Below are 22,332 nucleotides of genomic sequence, written 5' to 3'. Positions count from 1 at the left end.
AGCGGCGTTTGTTTTAAAAACGCTGCTAATTGACCTAACCTATCTACAAACGCCGCTAAAAAGCATAACCTTTAGTGGCGTTTACGTTCACAAACGCCGCAAACTTTTGCGGAGTTTATTTTAGCGGCGTTTGTTTTTGCGCCAGAAGGGTTTTTAGCGGCGCTTAAAAACACCGTTATATGACTAAAAAACTCCGCTAAAAACCTATTTTGCTGTAGTGACCCCAAGCATACAATTATGAAATTTACTCAAGGGGTCGAGTTGCCTCTACTCTAACAATAAAAGTTCCTCCATTATGCCTTAACCAACATCGAGATGTATTTGCCCTAGAGAAAGGGACTCTCTCATCGTTTCTATGAAGGCGAAGATGCCTCAATCAACCTGCACTGTTACTCTGGGAGCATGGTTACTGAATTCATTGCAATTATATCAGTTGGAGATTACATGGTGATTAAATTTATTTAGGTAAGAAATTTTATGGAGTAAGGATTCTTAGTGATCGAGTTTGTTTTCTTTATAAATATATAATATGTTTTAGACTTTAGAATTACGAAAAAAATTTATTTTAGAGGAATGCAATTCTTTTTGTGATTTCTATAATTATCGGGGTTTATATTTCAGAGATGTGTTTTATAGGAATGATGGGAAATTGTTTTGGATCTTACATCTAGGGTTGGTGAAACAAGTTTGGCTTTGCTGATTTCTATTGTATACATGATGAAACCAACAGCCAATCCAGGGAAGGATATAAGCAACACTAAAAAACTATCTTCTTGTAAGGATCTCTATTCCAGGTGGCCTCCAAAAATTTTAAAATTGATTAAAATGTTAAGCATCCCTGATGGAATATATTCAAGATATGTACGCAGTGTTTTACTGTAACGAGAGATATGGAAGATCCCTTGGAATATGAAAAACCCAGTTGGAATATATTCGACTTTGTCCATCCTCTGCTTAACTCGTCTGTTACCATTAATACAAGTCTTCAAAGGGGTGCTGAGTTTGTGAGACGACGATTTTGGATTAATGCAATTCAAATTTTAATAATATATGTACATCAACCTTAATGTCACGTGTTTGTTGTTGAAATTTAATATAATAAATTAATGCTATTAAAAATATATACTAAATTAATTTAATTATTTGTATACAAATATCAAAATGGTTGGAAAATAAGTAGTTCAAATCAACGAGAATTAACGAAATCGTGGTAAGCATTTTGATATCGCTTAAACAAGATTTCTAGTTCAAATCCTTGTATATGCAGAAAATCCCTGCTGAGAGATTTACCTACCAAAGTTAAGTATGCAATGCGGTTCGAACCAAATTAATCAGAACGAAGTCTTGGAACCGGTAGTACAACCCAAAAAATAAGTAGTTCAAACACATAAGTGGAAACAATTTTATGAGACCCTTAACAACTGTATTTTGATTTTATTTTTGCTTTTATTTTTATATACACTTTTAAAATTAGTACTTTCAAACTTATTATGCTTCAACATTTATTCCTCTTGCATAAAATGAAAAATGAACTCATTTAAACTTCATTTTTCTATTTGAGTTGATTAAACTCTATAGGAAGCGGTAGTGAGTCATAAGAACAAATAATTTTTCAGAAAAACACAATCTTAAGTGATTTAAGTCTTGAAACAATATGAAACATATCCATGATGTGTTTTCTCATATTTCCTTGACCTTTATATACGTCAAAGAAATAAAAAAGGTAATGTCATAAGAAAGATTAATAGTGAAGCAGATTAAGATGCTTCGTTTCAATTCAATTTTCAGTTCAATTCATTAAGAGCGAAACAACATAAGAAAAAAAAAAGGAAATAATGATTAGAGTTTTCAATTCAATTTATTAAAAATTGAATAACACACATAAAGGAAAGAAGCAAAAGAAAAAACAGTTGATTGCATAACACACATAATTTCTTTTATTTATTCTCATGATAGAAGTAGTTTGTGGGGTAAACCCACATTAAAAGTACATGAGATTTATTAATACATAAAAGGAAAACACACATTAAGTTCCATGAAAGGAGCACTAATTTATTTTATCCAGTAGTTGCACACAAACAGACAGTGTGTGCTTATGTTATGCCCTAGGCGTCAATCGGTTCTTCTCTGGTCTGAAATTGGAGGTTGTAGTAATTAGAAACAGTGTAAGTGGCATCTTCCACTTCAGTTGTGTAAGTGTTCCCGTTGATCAGAGTGTCACGTTGCGTGAATGTGAAGGGAACATCACACTTGCCCTTTGTTGCAGTCAAACTCAGCACCACCTTAGTGTTGGGGGGCAAATCAAATTTGTGCACAACTTTCTTTATTGTGGTCGTAATCATGGTCTCGTCCAACTCATTTCCTCTTTGTTCTTGATTGAGTGATTGGACCCTCCCATCGACAATGATGATCGGAAAGCTGGTGACGTCGAAGGTCCCTTTCGCCTCCAACTTGAGCGAAAGATTAGTCTTCCATATATTAGACTTGACATCTTCATAGCTGAGCGTCAATTCCACGGGAGTGCTCGAATTGGGGTTACGGCTGATTACAGGTTTCTCAACCAAGACTACGGTTTCATTGTCGTAGACCCTGGATTTATCGAGGCGGTATTTGATATTAAAAATCTCCCTCTTGGTGACAGTCTCTTCCACCTTTAGCCGAGCAAAAAAGTCTGTAATATCGATGCTTGCTTTGAAGTCGCTGATCATCAAAGAGCCTGCACTGTAGCGCTTACAGAACTGATTGTTGCCGTGGTTTATAAAAGCGATTGATTTGGTGTTAACTTTGATGGGTCGAAACAAGGTGTTGTTGTCGGAATCGCTAGTTTTATCTGCATCTGCCAAAATAAAATCATTGTAACCCAAATTCCAAAATTTACCTGAAGAAATATGCCTGATGCGGACGTTCCCATCGTTTGCAGGCAAGATTTCCATAGCTACATTTGGATCACTGATATCACTTGCTGTAAACTGCAAATGTTGTCGCCCCTGGATTTCACCAACGCACATATACTGACCATTGTCTCCTTTCAGAGCCACAAACCTGGGCAATGCCAATGTCAATTCCGATGCCATTTTCACTCTCTTTTTCACTCTTCTAAGTTGGTGTAAGTAGTTGTGATTCTGCTTCACCATTTTGGTATGATATTTATAGCCAAACCATGGATGCCCATTTTTGCCTCTCGTGGAACATGTGGTTTGTCCAGTCAGAAACGACGAAACATGGAAAGAAACATTATTTTTTTTCTTCTTTTCCGCTGTCTATTTCAATTGGTTGGGGGCACTTTATCATTTATAGAGAGAGAAAGAAACATGGTACAATTGCTTTTCGGTTTGGTTAACGTGGGAAAAGTTGAGTAAAGAACTAAAGTTGATGAATAAAAAGATGGATAAATTATTGATTTATTTATCCAATTATTTTTATGGTTTTTTTGGTCATCCAATGATCTTTTTTTCTTTAAAATTATACATAAACTTACATTTTCATTTCATTTCAGTCACTTACCATTAAAAATTAATGTAATATTGATATACCATCATAAAATAATATCACGTCATCATTTATTTTTTTAAATATCACATTAGCATTTTTGTTTATTTCTTAACAATAGAGGACCAAAGTGAAACAAAAATTTAAGTTTATATATAATTTTGAAGAAAAAATAATAGAGTAACCAAAATGGAACTGCAAGAATAACTAGGTGACTAAATATGTAATTTATCCTAAAAAGAAGGGTAAATATATATTAGATGTCATCAAATTATATTTAAATGGTTATTTTTATTATTAAACTTTTAAAATTTATAAATTGCTCATTAAATTTGTTAAATTATTATAAAATAATCCCTATAATATATTAATAAATTACCAAAGATCGATAGATACTAATTTTATATTATTTTAATAAAATATAATGATAATTTTTTACAACTTTTGAAAAAAAAATATTATTTTATGTTTTAAAATTCACTGGCCAATATATGCATTTTGATATAAGTCCATATATGTAAGTTTTAATAATTTTGTTTTAATAATATTTCTTTTATATATATATATTATGAAAAGTTTTAATCTCAGATAAGAAATTGTTTAGGAAAACAAACAATGTAATTATGTTTATATTATACTAATTTGAATTGACCCGCATTGCACACTTGATTTTGGTGGGTGAATCTCCCAACAGTGATTTTCTGTATATACAAGGATTCGAAATAGAAATCTTGCTTAAGCGATATCGAGCTGTTTACCATGAAAAACTAATTCTCGTTGATTTGAACTACTTATTTTCCAACCATTTTGATATTTGTATACAAATAATTAAATTAATTTAGTATAAATATTTTTAATTTGAACTACTTATTTTCCAACCATTTTGATATTTGTATACAAATAATTAAATTAATTTAGTATAAATATTTTTAATAACATCAATTTATTATATTAAATTCCAACCACAAACACGTGACATTGAGGTTGATGTACATGTATTATTAAAATTTGAATTGCATTAATCCAAAATCGTCGTCTCACAAACTCAACACCCATTTGAAGACTTGTATTAATGATAACAGACGAGTTAAGCAGAGGATGGACAAAGTCGAATATAACAATTACCACCCTGTTTTAAAGACAACATGTCTTTAGAGATTAACTTTCAACAAGTAACATGCTGATCAGACTTGCAAAGTTCCTCAACCTTCCATAACTCTTAGTCAGAATCTATATCCTCTCATTAACAGCCTCTGAATAAATAGAGATTAGTTTCCAGCAAACACAAAACCTTAATATGCATTTTCTTAGTTAACCTCAAAATACTTCTCTGCTTTAAAGGGTCATTACAACCCCGAACATTCCACGTTATAATCATCTCAAGGAGGAAGAAACACCACCCTTATACCCACCTTTACCATTCTTTTTTTCTATTCGTACCGCCACCTTTATCCTTGGTTTTCAACAAATGCATTAATTTCGCAACCCCCTCAGCCGCAGCACATGATTTTTTAGGAGAAATCACCGTATCCACATGAGCTCCACTCGGCTCAGACAACAAAGCAAATCTATTGGGACTATGGACCTGAACAACATCCACATCAAGACCCTCCCTAACCGTCTTAACAACACCCCCAAACCAACTTCATTTACCTAGGTAATAGGACCAAAAGACCCCAAACCTACCAAATTATCATCAACAACACGCACAGTGACCATTTCTTCATTAGGAGTAGCAGAACCATTGGCCATAACTGCTCCCCCCCCCCAAATTAACAACATTAACCTGAGTAGAACAATTGCTACTCGAACCAAACTCCACAGCATGCCCATCTCTAGCATTAGCCAAAACTACAACCATAGTCTTCTTCCCCTTAGCATCATCTCCATCAACTAAATTCACAACCTTCTTCTTAGGACATGAATCACCCGAATGACCAAGTATGCAACAAGCATCACACCTTGGAGGCAATGGGAGCAGTTCCTCTCGGAGTTTATATAAAAGTACATTAGGCAAACTCACACTGATGACCTGATGGAGCAGTTCCTACGTCTGACTCAGGGTGATCGTTCAGTGATTGAATATGAGTGAGAGCTTCTCTAGCTTAGCAAATATGTCTTAGAATTGATTCCGACAGAGAAGCACCGATATTGCAGGTTTAGAGAGGGCCTTCGCTGCTACATCCCAACACACCTAGCAGTCGATCCACCCAGGGTATTGCTTAGCTGACCCACCAGGACAAGGTGATGGAGAGGGTTCTGGATAGGCAGGCCAGACAGACCGGTGAGATTGCGGGAGAGACTAAGAGATCCCCTGAACTAACGAGGCCATTTCAAACTCCAGCTAAGAGGGCTAGAGATAGTCAGGGTTTGTCGAGACCTCCAACAGCACAATCGAGGAGGTTTGGGCAGAGTTCTAGTCATGGAGGTAGGTCAAATTCCAAGAGGAGACCACTGAACTTAGCCTCCGAGGGTGACGCTAGTGGGTCGACCAGAGTCTTCACTCACCCTATTTATGCTCAGTATGGGAGGAGTCACCCAGGGACGTGCTAACAAGGTTCGAGGGGTTGTTATAGTTATGGCTCCCTAGTCCACTTCATCAGAGACTACCTAGGAGCTCAGGGTGTAATGTTCATGGTGACTCAAAGATCAGAACCGTCAGTATAGAGGGGCTGAAGGTCGGCTAGAGGTGGCAGTACAACATCTAAGTAGCAGAGCTGTGGGATGGCTAGATCGGTGGCTGAAACAGAGCCGAGAGTGGCCTCCAAACAGTATATAGTGCGAGCTCGAGAGGAGGTTGACGCGGTAGGCGTCATATCAAGTACCTGTACAGTCTTCTCCTTACTAGTTACTGTATTGATAGACCCCGATTCCACTCACTCTTACAACTAATCAGACTTAGTCCAAGAAATAGAAATCCCAGCAGAGAAACTAGAGATAGATGTTCCAGTCTCAAGCCCACTAAGTTTAGACATCCTGGTGGATAAAATTTTCAGACGATGCCGAGTGAGGATTCAAGATCAGAATTTTCCAACGGACTTGATAGAGTTACCCTTCAAGGAGTTCGACTTGATCTTGGGGATGGATTGATTAACCGAGCACGATGCCAATTTGAGGTGTAAAGCCAGACAACTTATGCTCAAAGCAGTCGATGAAACCAAGTTGGTGATGACCAGTGAGAGATCCTGCTAGACTAGGATAACATCATTTTTGAAAGCCCAGAGAATGATTGACCATGGGTGTAAGGCCTTCTTGTCTCACGTGGTCGACACCCGAATTTCAGCACCTACACTCGAGGATATTTGAACAGTGCAAGATTTTCCTGATGTGCTCCCAGAAGAGTTCTCGGGTTTACCACCCCAGCGTGAGTTGGAGTTTGGCATTCAGGTAATGCCAGGTTCAACTCCGGTGTCCATTTCCCCCTATTGCATGACACCGACTAAACTAAAGGAGTTAATGGATCAGATTTAGGAATTTTTAGAGAAAGGCTTCATCTGATCGAGCATCTCTCCTTAGGGAGTGCTAGTCTTATTCGTTAAGAAGAAAGATGGGTCGATGAGATTGTGCATTGACTATAGGTAGTTGAATAAGTTAACCATCAGGAATCATTATCCACTCCCCAATATAGATGACCTCTTTGACCAACTTAGAGGAACGTGCATCTTTTCAAAGATTAACCTACGATCAGGATACTATCTGTTGAAAGTCAACGATAAAAATGTGGCAAAGACAACTTTCAAAACAATATATGGTCATTATGAGTTCTTATTGATGTCGTGTCAGAGGATGGCATTAGAGTCGACCCTCAAAATTCAGGCTCTAGTTGAGTGGGAGCCACCTAAGAATGTGTTAGAGATACGCAGTTTTCTCGGGTTAGTCGGGTACTATCGTCGGTTTGTTCATGGCTTCTCGATGATAGTAGCCTCGTTAGCCAAACTGCTTCAGAAATGAGTCCCCTTCATTTGGAATGAGAAGCGACAAAAGAGCTTCAAATAGTTGAAGGTCATATTGACCCAAGACCTAATGTTGACCCAACTAGAGTCAGGTAAAGACTTCACAGTTTACAACGATGCTTCATTGAATGGACTTGGATGTGTTCTAATGTAGGAGTGTAAAGTTTTACTTACGCATCCCATCAGCTTAAGCCTTGCGAGCGTAATTACCCTACTCATAACCTGGAGCTAACAGCAGTGGTGTTTGCTTTGAAGATTTGGCGACACTATTTTTTCGGTGAGAAATGTCACATCTTCACCGACCACAAGAGCCTCAAGTATCTTTTCACTCAGAAGGAGTTGAACCTTAGATAACGTAGATGGGTTGAGCTGCTTAAGGACTACAAATGTGTGATAGATTATCATCTGGGAAAGGGAAATGTGGTGACAGTCGCCTTGAGTAGGAAATCAATTACTGAGTTACGATCTCTCCTAGCACGTGTGAGTTTGTCCAGTGATGGTGGATTATTAATCAAGTTATGAGTCAAGCTATAGTTGGTAGGAGAGGTCAAGAGGATATAGAGTTCAGATGATCGTTTGAGAGCTCAGATCGAACAGATTCGGTAGGGTGAAGCCTTAAGTTTTGAGCTTCGTGATGGAGTTGTGTTATACTTCAGAGGCTGGTTGTGCGTACCCGCAGGTGCTCAGTTGTGCAATAAAATTCTCTACGAAGCACATTACAATCCACTCTTTGTACACCTAGACAATAACAAGATATTTTAGGAGCTTCACCGATTGTTATTTTGGCCAGGTATGAAAAGGGAGATGTCAGAGTTTTTCCCTAGATGTATAGTGTACCAGCAGGTTAAGGCGGAACATCATATTCCCTCAGGTTTGCTTTAGCCCATTTAGATTCCTGAGTGGAAATATGTCATGGTGACCATGGACTTTGTGACCAGGTTACCAATGACCAGATAAAGACATGACGTAGTTTGGGTCATAGTAGACCGTCTATCCAAATTAGCCCATTTCCTCCGGTTAGGATGAACTATATCTTAGAGAGGTTAGCTCAGTTGTACATCCGTGAGATAGTGAGGTTGCATGGTGTTGAAAACATTTTGATGTTTCGATATAAAAAATTAAGATAAATGCATTTTAAGATTTTATAAAAGATTTTCTAAGTATATTCGATATAATTATTTGAATATTAAAATATTACTCCAAGTCTTTCAAAGTTCAATTTCAATCCTTACTAAAGTGTAAAGTTGTGTTTTATACTTAAAATATTTTTGAAACAATTTTCGCAAAGTATTTCGAACCAAAAACGAGCCTAAAATCAATTTTTCAAAGGAGTGTACCGATGCACCAATCAATGCATCGATGCACCATTGAATAAATTGAACATCGAATGCATATTATGCATCGATGCACTGCCATGCATCGATGCACTCAGGTTTTTATGAAAACATCGAATGCATTTTATGCATCGATACATACCATGCATCGATGCACTCAGGCGTGTTTAAAATATCGAATGCATTTTATGCATCGATGCACACTTAGTACACTGATGCACTAAGTGTTCCAACGGTCGAAATATTTGAATTTTACACTTGATGCATCGATGCACCTTGAATATGCATCGATGCACTCACGCTCCCAACTGATTTTATTAATTGTTTTCATACTTAAACGGCTCCATTGACTCCACTAATCATCCCCAACGTTCAGAATCAATTGAAGGAGTATTTAAACAAGCTTAGAAGCCATTGATCAAGATAAAAAAAACAACAATCATCAAGAAACAAGAGAGAATTAAAGAGAAAGCATCGAACCTCAAATTTGAGCAATTTCAAGCCTATTTCATTCAATATTCATTTTTGCTTTCAAGAACACTTGTTGTGCTCAATTATATTTATTCTTGAGTGTTCTTTCTTTGTTCTAGAATTGTACAAACACATTTGGCTTGTGAGGTTTTTCATTAAGTTTGCAAATTTGTAATCTTCTCTTTGAGAAAGAGTGTTCTCAAGAATTGGGGTATATTCTTGAGGGTGTTGTAAGGTTATTTCTTTGGCCTCAAAAGAAAGAACAAATTAGTGAATTTGTTGGAAAATCCTTAGTGTGGATAGCTAAGGTAGTGGACGTAGACTTTGTTTGAGAAAGTCGAACCACTGTAAATCACTGTGCAATTACTTTCATTTTTATGCAAAAGCTTCCACCAAAATTTTAATTGCCAATTCACCCCCTCTTGGCTATAGTCGTCGATCGATTAACTCAACACATGGTGTACCTACTTTCAACATTTCAGATAGAGACCCTCGATTTACTACCCACTTTTGGAAAGCCCTTCATGAGTCCCTAGGCACCTGACTACACTTCAGTACAGTTTTCCACCCTAAGACATATGGCCAGTCAAAGCGAGTTATGCAGATCCTTAAGGACATGCTCAGATGTACTATCATCGATCTAGATGGTAGTTGGGATGACCATTTGTCGTTAGTGGAGTTTGCCTACAACAATAGTTTTCAGTCGACCATTCAGATGGCTCCATATGAGACCTTATATGGGCGCAAATGTATAACTCTATTATATTGGACAGAGCTCAGTGAGAGTAAGATAGTGGGGCCAGATTTAATCAGAGAGATAGAGGATAAAGTTTGACTAATCTATAATCTACTAAAGGAAGCTTCGGATAGGTAGAGGTCTTACGCGGATTTCAAGCATAATGACATTGAGTTCGTAGTTGGGGACAAGGTATTCCTCAAATTTTCCCCATGGAAGAAAGTACTCCACTTCGGGCGTAGAGGAAAGTTGACCCCTCGCTTTATAGGACCTTACGAGTTACTCGATAGAGTTGAACTAGTGGCTTACAGGTTAGCCTTACCACCAGAATTAGAGCGCATTCATAATGTGTTCCATGTATCTATAATTAGGAGATATCGTTCATATCCTTCTCACATCGTACCCCTAGAGCAAATAGAGGCCATCTCAGACATGACCTATTTTGAGGAGCCAGTAATAATCTTAGCAAGGTTAGTAAAAGAGTTGATGAACAAGAGGATTCATTTGGTAAAGGTGCTATGGAGGAACCATAGAGTCGAGGAGGTAACTATAATTATGAGAATAAATAAAAAAAGTTTATTTGGGTGTTAAGCAACCAACTTCTTTGTTTTGCATAATTCCTTTATAGACTATGTTTGTAACAACCCGATTTTCAAAATAATATTTAATTGAAATTGGAGGGTTTAATTGTGAAAATTGGCGAAAATTGGGACTAAATTGAAAGATTTTAAAACTTGGAGCTTGTTTTAGAGTTAAAGAAAATTCAGGGACCAAGCCCTGAATTTATCCTTGGAGTGTCGGCAGACATTTGTTATTTATGCATGATTTCTGTTTTGAAAAACAGAAATCAATTTCACAAATCCTTCCTCACGCACACAACTTCCAAACTCGATCTCGACGCCGTCCAAATTCCGATCGTTGTTTTGAAACCACCGTTGTGTTCATCATCGAGCGAGGAGCAAACCCTTCAAATTAATTGAAGTGAAACGCGGCCAAACGTCGGGAATTTACAGTCAAAGTATCGTCGTTTTTGTTAGCTCTATCGCCGGAAAAATCTTAAATTCACCGCCGATCGTTGCTCCGTTTACGACACCTCCTGCACCATCGTGTTCCTTGTGCCGTTTCGAGTCCGCCGGTGTCAGCCTTGTTCGCCGTCGACGGCGGCGCGTGAGGAGGTGAAGCAGTCAAAGATTCGGCCGGGTTGAGATTCGAGCTCTCCGCCGTTCAAAAATTTGAACCGATCTTTGTAAGTATCTTGAAATCGCTCAAAATAATTTTTAGAAATTTTTCCGGAATAAGCATCACTAAAAAACTATCTTCTTGTAAGGATCCCTATTCCAGGTGCCCTCCAAAAATTTTAAAATTGATTAAAATGTTAAGCATCCCTATTCCTTTATAGGCTTTGTTTACGCTGGTGATCAAAATGTATTGTTATATATGATTTTGAAAAAGAAAATAACTGGATGATTAAAACAAAATCATAGAAATATGTGGGTGTCTCTATGCTTCAACATCTTCCTCCATACGCAACTATACCATGACTTAGGTTGTAAATTCAAAATACTTGGCGTACCCTTTTAAGGGTATTTGGTTCATAAAATATAAGATTATTTATGAGAATAGAACTCTTGGAATATATAATTTCTTATGTTTTTTGGTACAATATAAAATTTCTTATGTTAAGATATAAGATTACCTAATTAAAAATATAATAAAATATTCATATGAAGAAAATTTCTTATTTTAAGAATATTATGATCCAAAAAGAAAAGAATTGTGCATTATCTCGGATACTAATTAGAATTACACTCCATAATTAGAATATTATGATCCAAAACAACCCAATGTATTAAGTTCAGTGAGGAAATTGAAAAGATTTAAAATACAGTGAGTGAAATAGGAGAGATAGTAAAATTCAATTACCAAATTTATTACAAAACCAAAGTTGTAGCTTAATGTCCTAATTTATTACAAAAGAGAAAAATCATTTTTAACATATTATTGTCTTTTTTGAGTTGGACCCTTAACAACTGTATTTTGATTTTATTTTTGCTTTTATTTTTATATACACTTTAAAATTAGTACTTCCAAATTTATATGCTTCAACATTTCTTCCTCTTACATACAATAAAAAATGAACTCATTTAGAGTTAATTTCTCCATTTGAGTTGATTAAACTCTAAAGGAAGCGATACTAAATCATAAGAACAAATATTTTTTTTCAGAAAAACTCAATCTTAAGTACGTGCTTTAAGTCTTGAAGCAATATGAAACATATCCATGATGTGTTTCCTCATATTTCATCAACCTTTATACTTTATATACATCAAAGAAATAAAAAACGTAATGTCATAAGAAAAATTAATAGTGAAGCAGATTAAGATGCTTCGTATGGATGTCTTCGGGCTTATTTTGCATCCACTGTACGTGAATTTTATAATAAATAGAATTATTAATGCGCTGAGAAAACAAAATATAAATAATAAAACTATACCTATTTTTCTCTGTCTTTATTATATTACAAAACCTAAACATGTGTTTTAGTTTAAACGTAAGTTTCATGCATACGTCTTTATTATATTATCAAATGAAAACTTCTTTATCTAATATTATCAATTGTATTCATCGTTTTCGTTAGGATCAATAGTTGTTAATAAAAAAATTATAATATCTAAACGTGAGAATAAATGAAGTATTAAATGAATAATTTATCTTTATGATTAAAAATATTGATGATTTTAATATTTTTACATTTAAATTAATAAAATTAGCTGAGACTTATACACTCATAATTTGGACTTGAGTTTGAACACTTAAAAACCCAAGTTGTGACCATTGCCGGCACCGTCAATACCTCTTCTGACATCAATGCTTAGCTTTAATTTATTTAAAACTTCAAATGAAAACATTTTTTTAATATCGTTCATATTCATTGTTTCATCATCATCAATAATTGTTAATAAAAATTAATATAACACATGGAATGATTGTAAAATCCAAGGAAGCACGTTTTCCGCGCCTTGTTTTCGTTGTTTTTTCATTAACGGTTAAGGCTTTTTTTCTAGAGAGAAGACCAGAATTCAATTTGACGCAGGTTAGTGAAGATGTAAATTTAAGAGAAAATTGAAAAGTAGAAAACATAATTTGATTGAAAGTAAGGAGTCTATTCTATTTTGTGTTGATTGAATAGGTTTTTTACTATGTAATTTTTTTTCGTAATCAGGTAATTATCCTCGTAAATAGATACTAACTATTAGGGTTAGATGTCAAGTTATTCATGGAGATTCCTCTTATATTATTCTATTTTCAACATTAGTGTAAATTTTCATCTTTTGTCAGTGATTTAACTCGAAAGGATTTTTCAAGTAAAATCTTAGTTTTATTTTATTGTGTGATCATTATGTTTGTCATTATCTTTTAAAAAAATTGATATGAGAGTGCCTATGTTGCCTGTTTCGATCATGATACTGACATCCTTGAAGCATAAACGAAGAAAAACACAGAAGCAAAGATGTCGTTCAAGAAGGCTCAACAAGAAGACATATTTTCAAATGTGTTGCTTTCGGTATCGATCTTTAAAAACCGTAAAAGAGCAATTCGACGTCAAAAGCATTCCGATCATCGGAGATGGTGGAAAGGTCAAATTGTTCGAACTGGACCAACGACAGATTGAGTTGGATGAGGCCAGGATAATCTACCGAGGGCTAACGGGTACGAATTACGTGGTTTAAATCCGAATTCCAAGTCACGGACGAATCTACCGAGGCGGGGGTTGTTTTCACGTCCCGAGCATTTCTTCTCCAAATGATCAGAGGGATATTATTATCGGACAAATCCGATAATTTGGTGCACACCCATTATCTACGATATTTGGACAACTTCGCTGTGTGCCGGAATACCAGTTGGGGCTCGACGATTTTGACATTTGACCATTGGAATACGCCTCGGTTACTCCATTGAACTTTGACCATTGGAATACGCCTATTCCGAAGAACTCGCTCATCTCTTTCTAAGATCTGGATAGGCTCCTCCTCATATGACAAATCAGGTCTCAGCTCTACATCCTCAACCTGAATGATGTGATCTAGATCTGGATGATATCGCCTCAACATTGATACATGAAAGACATCATGTATACGACTGAGTTGGGAAGGCAACTCAAGCTGATATGCAACAGGTCCTACCTTCTTCAAGATACGAAATGGTCCAATAAATCTTGGACTCAATTTACCCTTACGCCCAAATCTCAGTACTTTCTTCCACGGTGATACCTTTAAAAAGACCTGATCACCAACCTCAAATTGTATATCTTTCCTTCTCTGATCTGCATAAGACTTCTGCCTATCAAATGCCTCTTTCAAACAGTCACGGATCAATCTGACTATTTCTTTCGTCTCTCGCACTAACTCAGGTCCCAAAGTCTTCCTATCACGCAACTCAGTCCAACAGATCGGAGTGCGACATTTACGCCCATAGAATGCTTCGTAAGGTGCCATACGAATGCTGGTCTGATAGCTGTTATTGTAAGCAAATTCAGCCAACGGCAAAAAGTTCTCCCAGCTACCATGAAAATCGATTACGCAACCCCGCAACATATCCTCCAGTATCTGAATCACTCTCTCAGATTGACCATCAGTTTGTGGATGAAAGGATGTACTATAATCCAATCTTGTTCCCAAAGCCGTATGTAGCGCCTTCCAAAATCTCGAAGTAAATCTCAGATTAATTTCTTGATGACGACATGTATGAACACATAAATATCATCAACAGTGATAATACAAATCGCGTTATAATCCAGTTCCACCTCAAAAGTAATGCCTCAAACCTATATTTCTCTCTCTAAGCTCAACATCCTCAAAAATAATGTTATAAGTCTCACCTAAAAAACATTTCTAGTTATGAGATAATAAAACTTATAACCCTTAAATCACTTAGAAAACCAAAGTTGTAGCTTAATGTCCTAATTTATTACAAAAGAGAAAAATCATTTTTAACATATTGTTGTCTTTTTTGAGTTGGACCCTTAACAACTGTATTTTGATTTTATTTTTGCTTTTATTTTTATATACACTTTAAAATTAGTACTTCCAAATTTATATGCTTCAACATTTCTTCCTTTTACATACAATAAAAAATGAACTCATTTAGAGTTAATTTCTCCATTTGAGTTGATTAAACTCTAAAGGAAGCGATACTAAATCATAAGAACAAATATTTTTTTCAGAAAAACTCAATCTTAAGTACGTGCTTTAAGTCTTGAAGCAATATGAAACATATCCATGATGTGTTTCCTCATATTTCATCAACCTTTATACTTTATATACATCAAAGAAATAAAAAAACGTGATGTCATAAGAAAAATTAATAGTGAAGCAGATTAAGATGCTTCGTATGGATGTCTTCGGGCTTATTTTGCATCCACTGTACGTGAATTTTATAATAAATAGAATTATTAATGCGCTGAGAAAACAAAATATAAATAATAAAACTATACCTATTTTTCTCTGTCTTTATTATATTACAAAACCTAAACATGTGTTTTAGTTTAAACGTAAGTTTCATGCATACGTCTTTATTATATTATCAAATGAAAACTTCTTTATCTAATATTATCAATTGTATTCATCGTTTTCGTTAGGATCAATAGTTGTTAATAAAAAAATTATAATATCTAAACGTGAGAATAAATGAAGTATTAAATGAATAATTTATCTTTATGATTAAAAATATTGATGATTTTAATATTTTTACATTTAAATTAATAAAATTAGCTGAGACTTATACACTCATAATTTGGACTTGAGTTTGAACACTTAAAAACCCAAGTTGGGACCATTGCCGGCACCGTCAATACCTCTTCTGACATCAATGCTTAGCTTTAATTTATTTAAAACTTCAAATGAAAACATTTTTTTAATATCGTTCATATTCATTGTTTCATCATCATCAATAATTGTTAATAAAAATTAATATAACACATGGAATGATTGTAAAATCCAAGGAAGCACGTTTTCCGCGCCTTGTTTTCGTTGTTTTTTCATTAACGGTTAAGGCTTTTTTTCTAGAGAGAAGACCAGAATTCAATTTGACGCAGGTTAGTGAAGATGTAAATTTAAGAGAAAATTGAAAAGTAGAAAACATAATTTGATTGAAAGTAAGGAGTCTATTCTATTTTGTGTTGATTGAATAGGTTTTTTACTATGTAATTTTTTTCGTAATCAGGTAATTATCCTCGTAAATAGATACTAACTATTAGGGTTAGATGTCAAGTTATTCATGGAGATTCCTCTTATATTATTCTATTTTCAACATTAGTGTAAATTTTCATCTTTTGTCAGTGATTTAACTCGAAAGGATTTTTCAAGTAAAATCTTAGTTTTATTTTATTGTGTGATCATTATGTTTGTCATTATCTTTTAAAAAATTGATATGAGAGCGCATATGTTGCTTGTTTCGATCATGATAATGACATCCTTGAAGCATAAATGAAGAAAAACACAGAAGCAAAGAGGTCGTTCAAGAAGGCTCAACAAGAAGACAGATTTTCAAATGTGTTGCTTTCGGTATCAGTCTTTAAAAATGGTAAAAGAACAATTCGACGTCAAAAGCATTCCGATCATCGGTGATGGTGGGAAGGTCGAATTGTTCGAACTGGACCAACGACAGATTGAGTTGGATGAGGCCAGGATAATCTACCGAGGGCTATCGGGTACGAATTACGTGGTTTGAATCCGATTTCCATGTCACAGACAAATCTACTGAGGCGGGGGTTATTTTCACGTCCCGAGTATTTCTTCTCCAAATGATCAGAGGGATATTATTGCCGGACAAATCCGATAATTTGGCGCACACCTAGTATCTACGATATTTGGACAACTTCGATGTGTGCTGGAATACTAGTTGGGGCTCGACGATTTTGCCCTTTCTTTACCGGAAGCTTTGCAAGGCAGCAACTGTCCAGCGTGGTCGAAAAGCCGATGTAGCAGACTGTCTGTTACTGCTGTAGACACCCGTTTTCGTCTGAAGTTATTTTACGGTTCTTATTAATAGTATGATGTAATATGATATATATATATATAATATATAGTTCTTTTTTAAAATATATAGTTTTGAACATATATATAGTATATATCATTTTTGAAAAAAAATATAGTTTTTTAAAAATATATAAGTATATGTACATATTTAATTATTATATATAATATATTATTATTATTATATTATTAATTTATTTTACTTTGTTTTGTTGGTCCAATCCAAGTCTGGTCCAGTCCAAAAGAATCCAACAAGGGTCCAAATACAAAATCCAACCGAAGCCTGACCCAACAAGCATGGTTACTCTGGGAGCATGGTTACTGAATTCATTGCAATTATATCAGTTGGAGATTACTTGATGATTAAATTTATTTAGGTAAGAAATTTTATGGAGCAAGGATTCTTAGTGATCGAATTTGTTTTCTTTATAAATATAGAATATGTTTTAGACTTTAGAATTACGAAAAAAAATTATTTTAGGGGATGTAATTCCTTTTGTGATTTCTGTAATTATCGGGGTTTATATTTCAGAGATGTGTTTTATAGGAATGATAGGAAATTGTTTGGGATCTTACATCTTGGGTTAGTGAAACAAGTTTGGCTTTGCTGATTTCTATTGTATACATGATGAAACCAACAGCCAATCCAGGGAAGGATATAAGCAGCACTAAAAAACTATCTTCTTGTAAGGATCCCTATTCCAGGTGGCCTCCAAAAATTTTAAAATTGATTAAAATGTTAAGCATCCCTGATGGAATATATTCAAGATATGTAAGCAGTGTTTTACTGTAACGAGAGATATGGAAGATCCCTTGGAATATGAAAAACCCAGTTGGAATATATTCGACTTTGTCCATCCTCTGCTTAACTCGTCTGTTACCATTAATACAAGTCTTCAAAGGGGTGCTGAGTGGATTAATGCAATTCAAATTTTAATAATATATGTACATCAACCTCAATGTCACGTGTTTGTTGTTGGAATTTAATATAATAAATTAATGCTATTAAAAATATATATAATAATTTAATTTAATTATTTGTTTGCAAATATCAAAACGGTTGGAAAACAAGTAGTTCAAATAAACGAGAATTAGTTTTTCGTGGTAAGCAGTTTGATATCGCTTAAACAAAATTTCTAGTTCAAATCATTGTATATGCAGAAAATCCCTGCTGGGAGATCTACCCACCAAAGTTAATTTAATATATATACTATTTTAATCTTGACAATTAAGATATGGATGAGTTATTAACACCATTAAAAGAAGAAGAAAAATAATGTTTCTTTCATGTTTCGTCGTTTCTGACTGGACAAACCACATGTTCCACGAGAGGCAAAAATGGGCATCCATGTTTCGGCTATAAATATCATACCAAAATGGTGAAGCAGAATCACAACTACTTACACCAACTTAGAAGAGTGAAAATGGCATCCGAATTGACATTGGTATTGCCCAGGTTTGTGGCTCTGAAAGGAGACAATGGTCAGTATATGTGCGTTGTTGAATTCAATAGGCGACCACATTTGCAGTTTACAGCCAGTGATATCAGTGATCCAAATGTAGCTATGGAAATCTTGCCTGCAAACGATGGGAAAATCCGCATCAGGCACATTTCTTCAGGTAAATTTTGGAATTTGGGTAACCCTGATTTTATTTTGGCAGATGCAGATAAAACTAGCGATTCCGACAACAACACCTTGTTTCGACCCTTCAATGTTAACACCAAATCAATCGCTTTCCTAAACCTCGGCAACAATAAGTTCTGTAAGCGCTACACAGGCTCTTTGACGAGCGGCTTCAATGCAATGACCGATATTACAGACTTTTTTGCTCGGCTAAAGGTGGAAGAGACTGTCACCAAGAGGGAGATTTCTAATATCAAATACCGCCTCGATAAATCCAGGGTCTACGACAATGAAACCGTAGTTTTGGTTGAGAAATCTGCAATCAACAGTGACCCCAATTCGAGCACTACGGAGGACTTGACGCTCAGCTATGAAGATGTCAAGTCTAATATATGGAAGACTAATCTTTCGCTCAAGTTGGAGGCGAAAGGGACCTTCGACATCACCAGCTTTCCGATCATCGTTGACGGTGGGAGGGTCCAATCACTCAATCAAGGACAACGAGGAAATGAGTTGGACGGGACCATGATTACGACCACAAGAAAGAAAGTTGTGCACAAAGTTGTTGTGCCTCCCAACACTAAGGTGGTGCTGAGTTTGACTACAACAAAGGGTAAGTGTGATGTTCCCTTCACATTCACGCAACGTGACACTCTGATCAACGGGAACACTTACACAACTGAAGTGGAAGATGCCACTTACACTGTTTCTAATTACTACAACCTCCAATTTCAGACCAGAGAAGAACCGATTGACGCCTAGCTAGGGCATAACATAAGCACACACTGTCTGTTTGTGTGCATCTACTGGATAAAATAAATTAGTGCTCCTTTCATGGAACTTAATGTGTGTTTTCCTTTTATGTATTAATAAATCTCATGTACTTTTAATGTGGGTTTACCCCACAAACTACTTCTATCATGAGAATAAATAAAAGAAATTATGTGTGTTATGCAATCAACTGTTTTTTCTTTTGCATCTTTCCTTTATGTGTGTTATTCAATTTTTAATAAATTGAATTGAAAACTCTAATCATTATTTCCTTTTCTTTTTCTTATGTTGTTTCGCTCTTAATGAATTGAACTGAAAATTGAATTGAAACAAGCATCTTAATCTGCTTCACCATTAATCTTTCTTATGACATTATTATTTTTTATTTCTTTGATGTATATAAAGGTCAAGGAAATATGAGAAAGCACATCATGAATATGTTTCATATTGCTTCAAGACTTAAATCACTTAAGATTGTGTTTTTCTGAAAAATTATTTGTTCTTATGACTCAATACCGCTTCCTATAGAGTTTAATCAACTCAAATGGAAAAATGAACTTTAAATGAGTTCATTTTTCATTGTATTCAAGAGGAATAAATGTTGAAGCATAATAAGTTTGAAAGTACTAATTTTAAAAGTGTATATAAAAATAAAAGCAAAAATAAAATCAAAATACATTTGTTAAGGGTCCAACTCAAAAGAGAAAACAATATGTTAAAAAGGATTTTTCTCTTTTGTAATAAATTAGGACATTAAGCCACTACTTTGGTTATTCTAAGTGATTTAAGGGTTATAAGTTTTATTATCTCATAACTAGAAATATTTTTTAGGTGAGACTTATAACATTATTTTTGAGGATGTTGAGTTTGGAGAGAGAAATATAGGTTTGAGGCATTACTTTTGAGGTGGAACTGGATTATAACGCGATTCGTATTATCATTTTTGATGATATTCGTGTGTTCATACATGTCGTCATCAAGAAATTAATCTAGGACCTCAACAAGATACAATAAACTCAAAGAACAAGTGTCATTAAGAAGATCCACGAGATGAGAGAAATGTTATTTAAATGATTATGTTTTATTTCTCTAAGAAATAATGATGATAGTGGAATGATGAATGATGATCTAATTAACTTTTGTCGTGTTATAAAAGTTTCTACACTCAAAAGTCGATTAATTTCATGTAAGAAGAGTAAAATTCTTTACAAGATAATGTTTAAGAACTTGTCTCATTACGTGAATGTACAAAGTAGATTGGCTGCAAATGGATATTTAAAACCAAGATGGATGTAAATGTTAATGTTGATAGGTATAAGGCATGCATTGTATCTAAAGGATATACTTAGAAAGAAGACATCAATTTTGTAGAGATTTTTTCTTTGGTTTCGTTGAAAGATTTTTTCAGGATAATCATGATACTTGTTGCTCATATTTAATCTTGAGTTATATAAGTTAGATTTCACAATTGTATTTCTCAATGATAACATTGATTAGATGATTTATTTAGTGCAATTAGACAATTATATCTAATGATAAAAATTAATTATATATAAATTAGGGAAATCCATTTATGAGCTTAAGTATGACTTTGTTCAATGATATAACAAAATTTTATTAAGTGATTATTTCGTTTGATTTTGAGATAAATCTTGTTAACGATTGTGTATACCTCAAGTTCAGTGGAAGTAAATCAGCATATACCATTGTTATCAAAGGAAACAAGTTTAGTTTTAATCAATGCCTTAAGAATGATTTTGAACTAAGAAAATGTAAATAGATTTCATATACTTACTAAATAAATAAAGAGCTTAATGTATGTTCAGGTTTGTACACATTTAGACATAACATATGATTTTAGGATGTTAAGTAGATATTTAAACAATTTGAGTATGGATCGTTGGATAGCAGTCAAATTGATTCGTACGATACATTTAAGAACAAAAATATTATATGTTCACATATCGAAGATCTATCTATTAATAAACCTCATGTACTTTTACTATGGGTTTACCCAAAAACTACTTCAATCATGAGAATAATAATAAAAAAATCATGTGTTTTATGCAACCAACTTCTTTTATTTTCAAACATAATTCTCCGCTGGATATATATATATATATATATATATATGGTCCTACACCAAAGAGATTTTAAATTGGACTCGATCGAACCACTTTTCTAATTTTAGGGCGTTAAAGTGGTCAAATTGAAACTATCTTATAATTAAATGATCCTTCTTGTAATTTATCCCTAATATATAGTATAATGTATAGAAAGAAATCCTACATCAACGCTTACTCCAAGAATGGCAAACCGTATATGTATTAAATTCCAACAACAAGCACGTGACATCGAGATTGACGTATATGCATTATATTATATGTGTTTGAACTAATTTTAATCACCAACCATTTTGATATTTGTATACAAATAATTAAATTAATTTAGTGTATATATTTTTAATAGCATCAATTTATTATATTAAATTCCAACAACAAACACGTGACATTGAGATTGATGTACATATATTATTAAAATTTGAATTGCATTAATCCAAAATCGTTGTCTCACAAACTCAGCACCCCTTTGAAGACTTGTAATAAAGATAACAGATGAGTTAAGCAGATGAAGGATAAAGTCGAATATATTGCATTACGTCGAATATATTAGTTTTTTTAGTGTTGTTTATATCCTGAGAAATACAATTAAAATCTAACTTATGTAATTCAGGATAAAGTCGAATACATTGCATTACGTCGAATATATTCAGGATTTCTGGCAATTCGAACCTGAAACTAATGTCAGCTGGGGTTTTAGACGGATTTTAAAGTTTAGGCATACTGCATTTCCTCTTATTTCTACTGGTTCGCTGCAGACTAAGGAAATATGGGATAGCATCCGGTTACAAGGGCAGAA

General features: G+C 34.5%; 2 protein-coding genes across 2 annotated transcripts; one reads left to right on the top strand and one right to left on the bottom strand.

Annotated features, from left to right (window-relative positions):
• Positions 1-2,105: 2,105 nt before the first annotated feature.
• Positions 2,106-3,074, bottom strand: LOC120115201. The gene has a single exon (XM_039135967.1). The coding sequence runs from the start codon at positions 3,072-3,074 to the stop codon at positions 2,106-2,108; it is 969 nt and encodes a 322-aa protein (XP_038991898.1).
• Positions 3,075-18,441: 15,367 nt separating this feature from the next.
• On the top strand, positions 18,442-19,404 carry LOC120115200. The gene has a single exon (XM_039135966.1). It carries the CDS (start codon positions 18,442-18,444, stop codon positions 19,402-19,404), a length of 963 nt encoding a protein of 320 aa, XP_038991897.1.
• Positions 19,405-22,332: the final 2,928 nt, after the last annotated feature.

Source organism: Hibiscus syriacus, unplaced genomic scaffold, assembly GCF_006381635.1.
Source record: "Hibiscus syriacus cultivar Baekdansim isolate YM2019G1 unplaced genomic scaffold, ASM638163v2 tig00110258_pilon, whole genome shotgun sequence".
NCBI lineage: Eukaryota > Viridiplantae > Streptophyta > Magnoliopsida > Malvales > Malvaceae > Hibiscus > Hibiscus syriacus.
Note: the sequence above shows the minus strand (reverse complement) of the source record. Positions and strands in the feature narration are given on the sequence as shown.